The 16,723-nt window shown below is 47.9% G+C and overlaps 1 protein-coding gene across 1 annotated transcript in view; it reads left to right on the forward strand.

The window, feature by feature from the left end:
* Positions 1–16,723, forward strand: part of LOC8027089 (scoloptoxin SSD14) — an 85,206-nt gene that overhangs the window by 55,951 nt on the left and 12,532 nt on the right. Inside the window, 5 exon segments of the mRNA XM_042290113.1 lie at positions 3,097–3,194; positions 7,086–7,281; positions 11,913–11,952; positions 11,954–12,077; positions 13,560–13,764. Of these exon segments, the coding sequence (XP_042146047.1) occupies positions 3,097–3,194; positions 7,086–7,281; positions 11,913–11,952; positions 11,954–12,077; positions 13,560–13,764 (663 nt within the window).

The raw sequence follows: 16,723 nt of genomic DNA on the forward strand, positions 1-16,723 counted from the left end.
CGTATCAGCTGGCCAACAGCGAGAGTATTTCGCGAGGCCTGTCTTCGCGTGCAGACGACGCGTCAATTTTTTTCAGTTCCTCTTTTTTTAGCAGAGATAGTCGGTCTAAACCGATTTTTGAAGAGGTAAGGAAGGAAACGACGCGTAGAAGACCTTGGTGAGCGACGTGAGAGGCGATGTCGAAGAGGTGCTGCGTGAAGTTCTGCCCCGGTACTACCAAATCGAAAAACGACGTGCTACGAAAGTTTTTCCAAAAGATGAAGCTCGAAATAATGTGTGGTTGGCTGCACTCTCCGACGAACTGCTGCATGGGACAGTCTCATTCCATCTTGTCTACCACTTTGTTCACAAGGACTATCAGAAAAACCTCAATAAATCCAAATCGTTGGCAGTTGGATGCCGACCTCAACTAATACGTGTCGCCGTTCCGGCGAACTTTCCGGCATCACGCCATCTTGAGAGTATGAAGAAAAAATGTAAACACTTACGCAACCCTAATGAGGTGTTAAACATGATGATAGACCGCGCACAAACAGACAGAACAGACGAGGTGAGGAGAGAACGGAAAAGAAGCGATGTCTATCATCATGTTTAATGCATACCAACTAGCCCAGCTCACTACCTTACTACGTATAAGCTGAAACAAAGTGACAGCTGAGCGTCGGAGACGCTAAGATGTCATTTCGGAGCAGATGGACTGAATGAAGGGTAAAGCTGCGAGCGCGCACACTCGAGTCCGCATAGCCGTTTTGTAAAAAATCCAATAACACACCGGACGAAAATTCCATAGAATTTTGGAAGAAATGAGGGTGTATTAAGTAGAGAGCATGTCAACTGTCTGCGTAAGAGGGGGGCGTGTTTTCGTACTTCACTTCGGTACAAGGACTCACATATGCTAAAAGAAAAGCGCCGAATAGACAGGGACAAGAAACTAGACAAAACGAAGTGCACTCTCAAATAAAGGTTTATTGAAACAAACACACATTTCTAATATTATCTTTCTGACTATTCGTTTAGAAAATTAAACTTTCCATCTGTCAGCTGCATTGACAGGGAACTAACGCACTTGCTTTCTTCTTGCTTGCTGATACACAATGCATCGTAAAGTTCTAATGCAGTCTTATCCGTGTAGCTCCCGAGAATTGTTGCTTGTGCTAATTCTGTGTCCCCTGGGCACCCATTCCGGTGCACTGCCTGATTGCCCGGCGGGGACTGTTTTACTGACTATGCATGTTATCTGACTTGCGTGTTATCTTGTTATCAGCGTTTCATGGAATATTTTGCGGAGTGCGGAAAATGACCCGCCTCGATATGAAGCACGGCTAACCGTGCGAAACCTCGAAGTGTCCTACTAACAGCTATCGCTGTAAAAAGATAGGAAACGGCCGATGTTTCGTCTGATTTTTATTTTTAGCAGTCAGCAGTGTAGTTAGTGCCTTTTCAGTCGTTGTAAAAAACGTATTTGATGAATGGCAATAATATTTACTACTCCAGGCCGTTGCGCCATCCTTCGCATCATAAAGTGTATCAGCAACAACAATAATTACTACAGACCTGCAACTTGCGACATCTGTTAACATTTTCAAAAATGCCTTCGCCAATTACGTCACAAAAAAAACTGCGAGAAGGCGCTCAAATTGTGTGAGGAGGACGCACTTTAACATGCTCTTTCAAGTGCCAGTCTTTTTTTTTTTTTTTTTTTCGAAATGATCTTTTTTTTAGCGAAGCTAAAGCGAAGCTATAGGATCTGGGAAAAAAGGCGTCACCGCCTTTTTTCCCACCACAGTTAGCGCAAAATGCTTGTGGCTATGCAGTCATTATTTGGCTGTGCAGTCAAAGTTACGGGCAAATGTGCGCTTGAGCGTCTTGAGCACCCATCACAGCAGTGAACGCGCGCTCTCCACTTGTTTTCAAATAGCTCTCCGAGAGTATAGTGCGGTAACTGTGGTGTCGCGTAATAGCAGTTAAAGCTGACTTAACCGCGGTTAGGGGTGGCCGTGTAACAAGGGTATAAGAGGCGAGGCGGACAGCTGAGGTTCGGGCTTGTTGGTTCATGCTAAGTAAAAAGTGCAAAAGTGCGGTCAAAACGAGGACAATGAAAACACTAAGATGGCCGGACATGCTGTACCCGGGTCTTCATTGTCCTAGTTCTGTTCGCCTTTTTCAGTTTTTAATATGACAGCTGAAGCACTCCGTGTGATTCTGCTGCTCCACGGGCTCCTCTGATAAACAAACTCAGTTTCTCGCTTCTAAGGATTTCGCCGTAAACAGCAAGAAGAAGCGCTAAGGAGACAAGGCATCAAAAAGGGCCCATCTTTCATTCATTCATTTGCCATTTCTATTCATTTTTATTAAATCTAAACTTTTAATAACGCGCACGTTTGGAACGTAACTTTTTCACAATGCTTACACAAAGTTTTAACATGTTGGTGTCTTACATTTGTTTTGCGGATTTGTTACCGCAGGGGGTCCAGAGATAAAGGCACAACGCCTAACATAGCCTCTGCCCCCCCCCCCCCCCCCACCCCTAATTGTACAGTTCAACATATCAGCAACAAAAGTTTCAACCAAACCAACAAAATCACCGCTGTCACGAAATAAAACGCGCTATGAAAAGAGAACATAAAGGATCCATGGTGCCAGAAGTAAACACGAAATGAAACGTATACAAAACATTTAGGGTTTCAACTTTAGTCGCTAAACATTTTGACGACGTTCGAGTTTTACACAATGGGCTAGTTTTTGTTTGTTTGTGTTTTTCGAAAGTACGGTTTGTGTTTTCTCACCTTAGAAGTTGTAATTCATTTTGGGCTAGGTATAGTGCTCTAAAAAGTGTCGCAGTTTGCCGAGTGGTTTATTTCACGTCGTTTATTTCCAACCTCAAAGAGCGGGTAGGACATAACAAAAACATTTCATAGCACGAACCACTTTTTTTAACGCTTTTAGCGTGTCGTTTGTTTATGATGAGCGTTCATGACGATGTCCTCATAAATACGACTCATAGAAGTCATCGCGTGTTGCACAGGTCTTACCACCCCGTAGCCGCGTTTTTCGAAAACCGCACAATGAGGCCCTTTTTCTTGGAATCCCTCGCAGAGACACGCAGAAAGCTCGCAGCCTGATCGCCCGGGAAACGGCGCCGGCGGCTGCCTCCAAGGATATGTTTACCGCCGACAAGAAGTTGGCCAGAGTCGGTGAGTGGCTTTACGGCCTGGCTCGACTGTAAGGCCCCGCAGATCTTCTCTTTTTTCTCTGAGCGCTTCGGCGGACAATTCGGGCCGTAAAAAGGGGCAGCGACAGCACACGCGTCGTGTTCCGGACATGTCATAAACGCGTAAACGCACGTGCGAAGGCCGACAGCGCGTGTACTAAAATATAAATAATTACTATAAGAACAAAAACAGTTGAATAAGGTCACAAAACGCTTTACATTGCGTCTATCGAGTTAAATAAGATACACCAAGACGAAACTCAAGAAGCTTTTATTTTGGATTCCACGACAAGCTGCAACAGCCCCTTTTTTTTCTACCTCCCTCGCTCCCCTTTGGCAAAAATAAGCTCGAAACTTTATAAATAAATACCGCAGGCGTGATATTTAGATTGTGTACTCTAACGATACAGATCTTTAGTAGATCGTTGCGATACCTCCAATGCCGTACCCGCCCCAACGATACGACGCATGCGCGAAGGCGTTGACCGAGTATCGCGTATCGTTCTCTCAGTTACCGGAACGACTTAGTAAAATCGCCTCATGGCCATTTTTAGCATAGCGTACCCGGAAGCCTTATCAGAGTCCTTCGATAGACCTGTTACAATACGTACAGCGCCACGACGGCAGTGGATTTGGGAACCCTCGGTACAGATGACCCGCGTTCTCGTTGCGTCTTCGCGATTGCTCGTGAGTGGCGGAATCTACCGCCAGCAGCCGTCGCTGCCATCCGCCATCCCGGCCATCCGCAGGGACGTCGTTGGCGGCCTACCCTATCTGCGCTGCCTGCGCTACCCGGGTCGACTCTGGTCTGTGCTGTGCCGCTGGACTGAGCTTGACACAGCTTCACGCCTTGCAGGGGCACCTAATCCACTTATTTTGCGCCGCAACCGTGGCAGGGTTCGATTAGGTTCAACAGAGCGCTGGAAAGAACGAGGGCCAACGGGGAGGCAATATTTTGCTATTTTTTGACAAATATATAAACAAACAAGCAGTAATGGTGTTTAGCGTTCCAAAGAAGCTGACTGTTCTAGCGACACCCCCGGAGATCTTCTAAAAAAGGGACAATGTGTCGTTTGCTTTTTGTGAGCTCGCCGTTTTGTCATCTTTAGCTTTACTTCGCATATAAGACTACTTTGGGCCCACACCTGTTGTTACAAGAAGATTTAAAACACCGCCACACCACAGTAGTGACAGTTTTCGATAGAACAAGTGAAAGCACACCGACCTTGCCCTGTCAAACAATTCACTAGGCTCAACAGGCATAGAAAACTTTATCTCCATATGTCAGTTTTTGCTTCTTTGGCGATTTTTATTGCAGCATTATGAAAACTTTTTTTTTTAATTTTAAAGGTATTGTTTGAAAGATAGAAGACAAAGCTCATAACTTCTTTTTTTTTTTTTTTTGCTGTTTTCTCCTACAGAACAAGAGAGCCGGGCCTCCTTTTGCAAAGAGCTCGCGCTTGTAGCCTAGTGATGGTATTGCCATTCCGGATGATTAAGGTAAAAAAAGAAGGAGAAGCCAATATTTAGACGAAGCTAAATCACTAAGTAAGACATCATTTTGAATCGCGAGAACTAAATAGTGGGGCAAAATTCACATGCATGTCTAACAAACTACCTGTGTGGTTATTCCATTTTGTTCGTGCGTTATAGTTGAGAGCACAAATGGGCAGTGAACAAACCAATTCACGAATAAATCTGGCCTTGAACACGAGTATTGCAGATGGGCAAAGCCTTCGACATACCAGGTCTTCCAGATTCCGGGACCCATTTTAAATAAATCGCAAAAATCAGTTCTGCGAGCTCCTGCACTCTAATTTAGAATATGAGGACTGCTGGGGGTGGATTTTTTTTTGTGAAATTGTCAGAAAATAGACTTTATACAGTCAAAAGTTACAAATAAAAACAAAACAACTTCAATGTATTTTTATTGCAAAGAAAAAACATTGTTGTGGGACATTCAGACGCTCGATTCATAAAAAAAGGAACGACAACGAAATAAAAAGGACTTCAGTCGTTCTCGTTTACGTTTTTATTAAATCAAACGTCTCAAAGGCCTACAAAAGCGTTTCCAGCTTGCCTGGGAAAAGCCTTAACGTCATATTCGTCAGTAGAAATTTTCATGTTTCTATTTGAACCTTTTCATCGAGGTAAGTCTTCTCTTTGAAGCTGTCACAAAATAAATCCACTATGTAGCAGCCTTCATGTGGTAAATTACGAAATTGTAGCTCGCGAAACACATTTTTGCGATTTATTTAAAACGGTGCCCGAAATATGGACCACCACGTAGTTCACTTTTTCAGCTGTGAACCTGGCGCGGTGGCTACTGAATTCCATCCGTACAATTTTTTACGCCACCAAAAGTCAACATACCGGGAATTTCCCACGTACACCGTCTGAAATCTGAACTGCACTGTTGTGTATAATACAAGATACGTGGTTCATATTTTGGAATGCTCACACGCGAACAGCCCCGTTTGTAGCTTTGTTGGAGTCAGAACCCGTGCTCGGCTATAAAATACAACTTTATGCGGGCTAGGAAATAATTGCAATATTCCACGAGCGAAGTGTACACGCGCGTATTTATACGAGCCGTAGTGGGGTTTACGCAATCGTGGCATACACTCACTAAAACAAATCTGGTCGTAAAAGAACTCTTAGGGGTTCTACGGCTCGTCCATATTTTGCGCCTTGAAAAGTTATTTTAATAACTCCCCTAGAAGAGCTAGTGCTCCGTGAAAAACCAATAAAACAATTTCCAAACTTTTTTTTTTTTTTTTTTTTTTTTTGTAGCGAAAGAGTTTTTTATTGCCCAGTTGCCTCTCAAGTGCGCCAGGGTGCGATAGTGCTTGAGGCGAGAATTTCTTCACGAGCTGAAAGAGGTCTTTGGGGCGTCGAAAAACCTTTCAAGAACTGATTTATTTTAGAGTGTAGAGGGAGTCTAAACGACGGTAAAGCACAGCGTCGAAGAGCACTCACCTCCAAACACAAAGTGTGGCTTTCCCACAAACATTTGGACGCTTTCGAGCGCAAGATGGCGGACCCAACTCTGCTTCCCCTTCGGGAGACCATTTAGAGGAACTCTAGCTCCCTCGCCTCGCCACTGCCGCCGCCCCGCTTTAGCCCTGGTGTGCTCTCCGCGCCTCTAAGAACAGCTCGCGCGCCTACTTTCGAAGCGAAAGTAGGCGCGAAACAAAAGCGCGGTCTAAAGCGCCCTCGCAAAAAAAAAAAAAAAAGGCGTTTTACGAAAATTTAAAAGCACGTTTTTGTTTTTTCTTTAACCAATACAGCATCTCTCAGAATCGTTCTCCCAAAGCACACACTCCTGAATCCAGTGCGTTAGCCAGGAAGTTTTTTCGGGGGGGGGGGGGGGGGGGGGGGGGACTGAAACCTCAAGAGCTTTCTTTCCTCCCTGGCTACACCACTGCTCCTCACAGACGTCTCCTACAACAATTCCGCTGAAAGCAAAGCACCCATTGCAAAACAAACATTGTACAGCACACTGGCTGGAAGCAAATCTCCTTCAACATGCATTTCCACAACGTAACAGCTACCGCTGTAAGTCGCAACACACTTCGAGGGATCGCTCGCAATTGTTTTTTTATAAGGCGAGCGCATTTCAAAACGGTCATGTTCAAGCAGACGACACGACGGCTGACAACCCAGGGCGTGCTTGCGCTTCCGAGAGATGCGGAAAACGATGGGCGTGCGCATCCAGTGAAGTCTCGTCACGTCGTCGCGGCGGTCGCACCGGTCGTGTCTCCCAAAAGAGCGACGTTCGCTTCCACCGCAATACCTAAAGTAAACACATTGAGACCGCCGGGAGACTGTGCTCCGGAAGCGGAGCACGCACAGTTCCTTGGTCCCCGTGCAGGCGGCCTGGCGGCGGCTGTGCCCGGCGAGCTGCGCGGCTACGAGGTGCTGCTCCAGCGGATGGGCAGCAACCTGCCGTGGGCGGCACTCTTCGAGGACGCCATCCGGCTGGCCAGGGACGGCTTCCCCGTCGGCGCCCACCTGGCCAACGCCCTCCGGGAGGAGAAGGACGTCGTCTACAGTCACGCCAACATGCGGTGAGCCGCCGGAAAACACTCCGCTTCCCAGTAAGAGCAGCCGACGTTCCATCCCACGCCCAAGCAGACCCGAGAGTTCGCGGCGCTCATCTCTGTTCGTTTGCTATCCGCGGGTAAACGCGGATAGCAAACGCCCCGATTTGCTCCGCAGGTCAGAGCAGAATCACGACGAGCGCCATGACCTTCCGGCAATGCACCCCGTCGAATCGTGGCATCGGCTGCGCTCGGGCTTAGCGTAGAGCGTGAAAGATATTATTTTACCGACTCTAATTCGATCCATGTATGCAGGCAGGCAGGTAGACAGAAAAAAAACGATTTACGACAGCCGACAACCAAAGCAGGAAATGCAGGCGCACCTCTGGCTGCATGCTGTAGAGCTCTGATGATTCTACAGGCGTTTCTCGTTTCCTTCCGTTCTCGGTCACGTGGGTGTCGTATCTGGTATGCGACGCGAAAATGGATTTAAAAACCGGAATATACGAGAAGATAAAGGTGAGGCGGAAGAAGAATATGTGACAATCACGCATTTCTCGTAAACACTTTCCGGCGGCGTGGAGAGACCAAAACAACGTTTTAATGCGTACCAGAAGTGACGACATTCAAGAAGGCGGCTCCCTCGTGGAAAAGGTGTATAGGAGGTATTTAATGGATGCCATATATGAGGGCGCTGTTTAGAGCGCATGCTCGGAAGGAGCTCACATTAGGAGGCCGCTAAGCACGGCAATCTTCATGGTGCGGAATGCACGTTGCAAAAGAGCTGTGGAAGCTCGACATCAACCCGAGCTCAGCAGTCGCGCTCACAGCTATGGCCGCCAGGGAATGCTTCCTATTAACGAAGCAAATATCAGACTGCTTCAGTAGCCGATGCGGAAATGACGAGAGAAGAAGCGTGGACATACTGATGGAAATATGATTCGATTCGAGGATGCTCTTAATATATATATATTATTTCCATCCAGTGTCCCTTTCTTCACTCGGCTTCTTAAATTAATAGACGAATCCCACATTTGATCGGTCCTTGTTCGCTATTTACGGCATGTCATCTTACCGGCCATGGTGAGGTCATCGCATGATCCCTTTGAAAGCTATGTTCGCTCACTTTGCTGCGGGGCACGCCGGCCTTCAATCAATGCATACGGCAGAAGAAGCCCAGAGTATGAAAAGGCTCAGAATACCATCATACCTGGGGCCCTAATATCGACACTTGGCGAAAACGTCGGCGAGAAATCGGGCGACTGTGATTGGCCGGCGCCAAGGTCAAGTCCGGTGTCGGCCAATCATGGCCTCCAGAATTCTCGCCAACTTTTTTGCCAAGTGGCCAGATTATGGCCTCAGGGCCCATTTTCTCGAAGCACTAACCGCGGCTAAAGTTAGCCGGAGTACCTAGGAGAGGGATTTGTTTTAATCACGTGACTGGCTCGGTAGGGATGCGGGGAAACATGGCGGTGTCCCAGTGAGTGAGCGCCGCTCGCTTTGGAAATAATACGTCGTTGCAGCTGCAATATCGGGCGCGTTAGTCAGCAACGAATGGTGCAGGAGGCTTTCACTTTGCTTTACCTCACTTAAACCGCAAAGCATGGGCAGTGACATTGCCGCATTTTTTAGATAGTCTTTCGATTCTGGGCATTCCTAAGCCTAAATGAATGCGATAATTGTCGGCATGACAACGTCTTTGGAAAGCGGATTGTTGATAGCACACAAAAGCAGACAGCGTCCCAACCAGGGTGTAAGATAGACAGGTGGGGAAACGGCCCATAGAAACCTACCGCAGCGCCGTGACCGGATTGTGTACTCGTCTGCTTGCGGGAGGCTTGCGGGTACCCCCGATTTGCGACAGATGGCGCTGCGGCGAGAAGAAAAAAATTAGAATCGAATTTGCATGGAACTCTATGGGAGAGTGCGCAAAATAAACTGAGAGCACGACAGTCCTCCATTGAAAATACACGAGAAACCTTCTCCGTCAGTTTGACCGGTCGCCAGCATTCGCCCAGCTGGAGTGAGAGTTCGCGGTGCTCCACATAGATGGCGCCACAGAAAAAGAGAAAACCGAGGGGGACACAATCCGGTCGCTCATTTGGCTCTCGTTTCACCACCTGTCTATCTTACACCCTGGTCCCAACGAACCTTTTTTTCTAAATTATCCAAGCACCGAGGTGCATGCTACGACTGTAGTTGCACGCGTCGCACGTGCTGGCGTCTGCAGTAGTAACCGTTCTAAAGCAAAAAGTATAAAACAAATTTTGCCTTGCACGCGCGTTCGTTAAAGCCTTATGATTTTTACTTCGAATCTTTTATAAGAGGAAGGCCAGCGCGCGTGGACCGTAGAAATACACTTCCAGCGTTCTCCTCGCGATGCTTGGATAATTTAGAAGAAAGTGTGTTGGAACGCTGTCTGCTTTTGTGTGCTATCAATAGACCTTTCCAGAAAAGGGCTGCTGGCCGGTTTCATTTTCAGTGTTCGTGCGTATCGCGCGTGATTTGCTCGCTTTCCGAAGCGACGCACACGCGCGTGCTGAGCTGTGGAGATCGCACGCTGAGCTGCGGATTTGTAAACATTCTATACCCGGCCGATTGAGTCAAGGCAATCCGCTTTCTAAAGACGTTGCCATGCCGACAATTATCGCGTTCATTTGGGCTTAGGAATGCCCAGAATCGAAACACTATCTAAAAAATGCGCATATGTCATTGCCCATGCTTTGCGGTTTAATTGAGGTAACGCAAAGCGAAAGCCTCCTGCACCATTCGTTGCTGACTAACGCGCTCGATATTGCAGCTACAACGACATATTATTTCCGAAGCGAGCGGCGCTCACTCGCTGGTGCGCCGCCATGCTTCCCCGCATCCCTACCGAGCCCAGTCACGTGATTTCAAAATCCCTCTCCTAGGTACTGCGGCTAACTTTAGCCGCGGTTAGTGCTTCGAGCAAACGGGCCCTGGTGTCTTAAAGGGCAACTTCGGTCTAAATCGAACTAATCGCTCTAGTGGCACGAAATAGGAGCACAGCTGAAGTATTACATCAAAGTAAAGCCACATACACCACTAAAACGATTTTAAAGATGCGTCCAGCCAATCTTTAGCAGGTGACAGGCGGGTTAGTTTTGAGTCAAGCAACACTGGGCGACACGTACCCTAGCAGCACCGTGAGGGTCACGTCGCGGACGTAACAGCAATGGTGCCTGGAACACGTCTCCGACTGGTGCGCACAAAAAAGTGGTCCCTCGATTTCCGCCTGATTGACGTCATACAAGTGTCATGGTGTCGCCGGTCGCGATCCTGGCGGCGTCCCAACAGCGGTGGTGTTTGTAGCAGATGCCTGATCTGCTCCAAGTCGCTCTCAAGTGTGGCGGTCCACGGAAGTTTTGGCAGCCAGAAGTTGGGACGCCCTGACGACAGCGACACTCGTGTTCGGTTGTGCTACTCGCAACCTTCTCATTAGCATTTCTACGACCAGCCGCCAGGATTGCGACATGCAACAGCATGACACTCCGGCTTCTGTGACGTCATTTGGTGCCACTTTGGGACCACTTTTGATGTATGGGCGGGATAGGACGCTAAAACACACCAGTCGAAGACGCGCTCCAAGCACCATAGTACAGTTGATGATCAGTGTTGCCATCCTTCTCCTAGAAGATAGTTTCGATTTTTTTCTGTAGACACCCGAAATCGCACAATGAGCCGTGATATTTATAAAACTACACACAATATCAGAAAAACATAAACCTTGTAATTTAGGGACACTGACTAAGCTAAAAACAGTCGTAATCCAAATGCGAAAATATTGACCGGAGTTGTCTTTAAGTCGAGAGTGACGGCGACATTTCTGACAGTCGCGTTGGGGCAGCGCCACGCTTGACGTTGGCGCTGGCCAGTTGCAGCGGTCAGAAATCTCGCCGACCTGCTCCCTGAGTGTTCAGCTTGGAACCCCCGAAAAATGCTTTGTGCGCAGGCGCTTGAAACGTCGGGCTCATTGTCACTTTGCACATGGCATTTTCGGCCGAATTCTGCGCCTCATCATTCGCTGGAATCCTCTCGTTGTCCGCGATGATTGGCACATTGTGTGCTCTGCGGTTTAGTGAACGCGCAGGCTTCTCTTATACGGTGTAAAACAAAGAAGCGCTTGGTTGTTCAAGGTTATGTGCGGGAGTTCAGGCACGCCAGTACGATGACGGCTTCGTGGCTTCTCTCACCTTATCCTCCTGATTTTGTTTCGTTGTGTAAGCGCGTAGCGCTTGCTGCGCTTGCTGTGTCTGCAGTTCTAAATCTTAGACGCGTAATGCCTAGAAGTTTCGCCACAGTCAGCTTGCTAATGCCAGTGAAAACTAGGCGACAGGTCCGTTGTATCTATATGCCTGTATGCAAAGTTTTTTTGTTTTTTTTTTACAATTTTTAAGATTCTCGTGGTGGCAACTGCGTAGCAAGAATAGATGTTCCTAACGAAGAGCTTAACCTTCGAAGTACTATTATAACTGAATAAAGAAAGCTGGTTATATGTGACGCTAGCCTTCGCTCGATTCAAAGATTTTAAGCGTATAGATTTATTGTACCATACATCCATTCAGCGCGAATATCGAAGCAAGTATGGGGGTGCAACAGCATTGCTCGTAGTGAGTCCCGAACAACCACATGCGCAGGTCGACCTTTTGGAGCCCTTACGCCAACGACACGCTGAAACGAAGGCGAGCTCCTGGTTCAGAAGGACTTGGCCTCGACGCTCGAAGCCATTGCCAACAACGGACCCGATTATTTCTACAAGGGCGAGTTCGCCGAAAAGCTCGTTCAAGAAATCAGAGCCAACGGTGAGTTGAGTCCGCGCCAATAAACACACCCGAAAACTGTTCTTTTAAGGTATCGAACTGAACCGAAACTGAAAACAGAAGGAAAGAAACGCTATTTTACTGCAAACTGGAATTGGATCGAATCGCTGTCATTCTTCTCATTCCGGAGCGAAACCGCAAAATTTTTTTAACATCACTTGCCCCACGCATCTGGGGTGTCGCCGAATTCTGACATTCGTACGGTGGCGCAGCCAGGAGAGAAGCTTATAAAACTCCAGCCACTCCACCCCCCCCCCCCCCCCCCCGCCCCCCAAGAATCATTCCCCGTACGCCACCCGCGTGCCTGCGCGTTCACACTTGTGTTAGGAAGGGCGGAAGGCTCGCGCTGAAGGCGGAGCTTTTAGTCTCAGTTTAAAGGGGCAATGATATTCGCTTGGAATATTTTTCACTTTCCATGAGCTTACTGGCACTAGTAGGACCCAAGTACACTCGCACGCAAACAACACTGACCAATAAACTCCTTTGTTGCGGTGTCATTTCAAGAAGAAAAAGCCAGCGTTTTTTTTTTGTTTTTTTTTTATCTTTTTTCCGCAAAGCTTGATGACGTGCCTGGAGGATTGTCACCAGTCTAAATTGTCAAATCGCCATTCGGTGCGCTTCGTTACGCATCTCTGTAAATGCAGCCCGTGTCAAAGAAAGCCTGCCAAGCCCGAGACGCGCGAGCACTGGAGACTCCACTTCACGCGTCACTCCTCTCGTGCCCTGGCAGCACTTTCTTGCACTCAGTCTTCGCTGAGACTTTTTTTTCTAGCAAGCCACATTAAATTTCTCCAGAAAAAAAACTTAATCTACATTTGTACCTTCCATGCGCCTCTGAGTCTATTCTAACTTGAACGCTGCATCGCTACATTCGCGTCTTCAGTAGGTTCATTTACTGTTTAGTTATAAGACGGCGAAAGGAGGCGCTGTTGCATTTGCGTCTCCGCGAACCTCTAAAAGGACAAACGATCCGCACCACGGCACCGCTTAATGCACCGTTCAGTAAAACATGATATACCAGTTCTCCCGCTGGTTAGCTAAAGGACTGGTAAACGAGAGATTTGTCGGAGAAGTTGAATACTCCTCTCAGTGTTATGTAGCGGCTGGCAAGCTGGCGCCCATCGGCTCGCGACCATCGGCTGCGCTCGCACCGAGCGCTTGAGAGCCGCGGGGCACGAGCAGACAAACGCCAAGCTAGGAACGTAGCGCCAGGCTTCATCGGAGGCTCCCTCGGAATAAACCGATTAGGCAACCATCTAATGTCTACCTCTCATATTTAATAAATAGCGCAGCATAAGGGCCTCGCTAAATGCCCAACTTGGTGATTTCTGAAGCGCGCATCGTCCCAGGAATTTCGACATCAACATGCTCGGAAGGCCTGCCGAAACAAAGTGACCGGAAGCTTTTCTGGAGGCAAGAAACGGTTGTAGACACGAAAAGGGTCGCGTTTCCTCGGTTCCGCAGGCGGCAGCATGATCCGGCAGGACCTGGAGACGTACAAGCCGATCTGGTCCCAGCCAGTGCAGGCCAACTTCAAGGACGGCCGCGTTCTGTACTCGGTGCCTCCTCCGGGCAGCGGCGCCGTGCTCGCCTACATCATGGGCATCATGGACGCCTTCCGGGACAAGGCCTCCGACTCGCTGCAGGACGACGGGCTCACCTTGCACAGGTGCGCAGCTCGCGCCCCGCCACTTAATTCTACAAACGGATCGGAAAAGAAATGTTGAATGGGTTGGTATTCTTCTCGGTACGGTATTTACGACGCTGGACGATGGGAGTGAGGCGCCAGCCGCGAGGGAGTCCCTCTGCGTCGGTGCCACCATGGCGATAGCCACCGAAGTTCGACGAAACCCGCTAAATTTGGCACGCAACATATCGCCCACCAGATTTAGCGGGTGTACACGTGAAGAAGAAACCCTTATTACGTGACGTGACACGCCACTCCGATGACGTTACGTGACAGTCCGCTCAATTGGGCGGCGGATGCGTCGCTCACCAAATTTAGCGGGCCTTTCTTTGTTCGCGCGACGGTTTTCTTCTTTCGTCCCGCTCCACTCTTTGTGTGGAATCCAGCCAAGGCCGGTTTACGTATTTGCCTTTGACCGGCCGTTTGTAACTGACGCGAGAACACACTGGCGCAATCTACGAGGTAGCCCTGGAACTGCGTAGAACTAGCCCGAAGGCTCTGCACTACCTGCGAGATGAAATCAACCAGGGGCGGACGCATGTATTTCCAGAGGGAAAGGTGGAGGGGGGGGGGGGGGGGGGGTTAGTGCATCATATGTTTGTTTCAGAGCTCCCCACCCCCCTCCCCCCGTTTCCCCGCCCTAAATGTTTAAACAAGCAGAGTTCAAGAGAGGGTGAGGACATCCGGACCACCCTCTGAATACGCCACTGAAATCACCGCACCATCTCACACCGTTACAATTATGTTGAGCCCACGCTGAAGGAAGAGGAGGAAGTGTACGGGGGCTATCCGGTAGATGATGCCCGTGTCTCGTCGCAAGCGGCCACAAGCGCTTCCAAAATCTTGTCTCTTTAAAACGGCCGCTCGAAAACCTTGAAGAACCAACCGAATGGAACTCTACATGCTGCCAAAAACAAATATTCGCCCGCTTGGAGTGTCATATTCCCTATGTCTAAATAAACACCTCGCATTCTCAGCGCATGGGACAGAAGTCAATTCATGTTTACGCAAGCTGTTTTTAACCGTTGCTGTTGGTGAAATTTTTTAATTTCTGACAATAGCATTCACCCCCTCCCCATAGAAAGTTTCGCCCTCTTCTTTGTCGTCTAAAAAAAAAAAAAAAATAATAACCCCGAAGCGTTTCCCAATTGAAGCCTCTGCATTCTCACTTAAATTTATTTTTTCTGTTTTTGACCTCCTCGGATAAAAGGTTTATCGGTATATGTAGTTTGTTTTCCGCAGAAAATGCTGTGTTAATCACTCCGAAATCCTAATCTTCGCAGTGCGAAGAACAAATAACGACGCTAGAAACGATACAAAAGTTCCGACTCGGAAACACGATGTGGGGAACGTTCAATTGTTGGCCCGGCACATGATGTAAAACTGTAGACCAGAAGTGGCCAAGCTCCGGCGGCTCGCGGCTCCCTCCCCTACGCCCCCCCCCCCCCCCCCCCCCCCCCCCCCCCCCCCCCGGGCCGCTCCCAAGCATCCCTGCCGTTCACAGGAGAACTTCCGCAAAAAGAAAAATGAAACGAGTTTTAAATCGAAAGACAGGTTCCAGTTTGATAGTCTTGTGCTACCTTATGTAGAATTGGACTGCTTTTGACTCGGATAGGTTGAAAGTAGTTCGAGTTTCGTGTATTGCTCTAGACAAAGTTCCCCCCCGCGGCTCTTGGAAGTATCGTGGTTTTGTTTGCGGCTCTTAGGCCAGGTCAGCCTGGTCACACCTGCTGTAGACGAATGAAAAAAGAGGAAGGGAGACAAACATATACACATCTCAAACATTTCATGCGTGCGTGTTTGTTCCCTTGCTAGTCACCCGCTTGTCTCCGGTTTTGAATTATACGTAACGTAAACCAGGTCGCGTATTTGTTAATCTAATCTTCAATTTACCCCAGATTAAAAAAAAAAAAAAATTGAACAACGGTCAAGCGTACACAATGTCTTAAACATGGCTGCTGCTGTACTTGACGAAATCACTTTACATTCACATCTATCCCTCTCCCACGGTTTAGATTTAAAACACCTTCAAAAAAGGTCTCACGGATCTATTAAAATAGAGCGAAGGTGAAGTACACACTGACATTCACGCTCTTTACTTGTAGCATACATATCCGACGAAATGGTTTTTGTATACATAAACGTCACAGGTAAGTCGTACACCAGCTTGCCTGCTTTTTCACACTCGCTTTAATAAGTGGTCGTCTTTGGTTATAACTAGGGATCTGTATTTTCGAATAAATTTGATTAAATCCAAAAAACATGGCCGGTATAATTTTCTTAAATTCAAACTGATCAAAAAGAAAACTCCCCGCTTGGAGGTCGCGATGACCCCAAAAAAAAACGTCCAGAGGTTCAGCGGCATTGAGGAGACGCCTCACCAGATTCCTTCGAAATCTCGTAGTATTGATTAAAGAAGGTTCACAGTCCATCCCGTTGGGGATCGTTCGGGACAACGGGGCATTCGAATTCTGCGTTACGGTAGCACCCACTGGTTTGGTTTCCAGATTGATCTTGTTAGAAGAAGGTATGGTTGTGACTCGATCGCCGGGAAAGATAAACTCCCTACTTCGCAGAATTGGGAATCTAACAAGAATAAACTCCGATAGACTTCGAATATTCGACAAAACATAAACTCCGAAAAACACCCTCCGGATTCCACGAGAAATAAACTCCGAAAACACGGAATCCTAGTTTTAGCCTTACTACGTAAGACCATGTGTCCAGCGCCCTCTTTTTTTTTTTCTTTTTTTTTTGTGTGGTCTGTACTATTGCCATTAAATAAGCTACGCTTCAAGTAACCACACTTGACCATATTTTATCTTAATATCATGGTTGCCAGTTATCGGAAGCTTTATCTGAAATCTTAGGGAACGCTTTTCCGCCCTCCACAAATGTATGAACAGTTCGCGACAAAGCAAAGCAATATTACATGAGCTTC

Source organism: Ixodes scapularis, unplaced genomic scaffold (assembly GCF_016920785.2).
Source record: "Ixodes scapularis isolate PalLabHiFi unplaced genomic scaffold, ASM1692078v2 PGA_scaffold1__304_contigs__length_218370807, whole genome shotgun sequence".
Lineage (NCBI taxonomy): Eukaryota > Metazoa > Arthropoda > Arachnida > Ixodida > Ixodidae > Ixodes > Ixodes scapularis.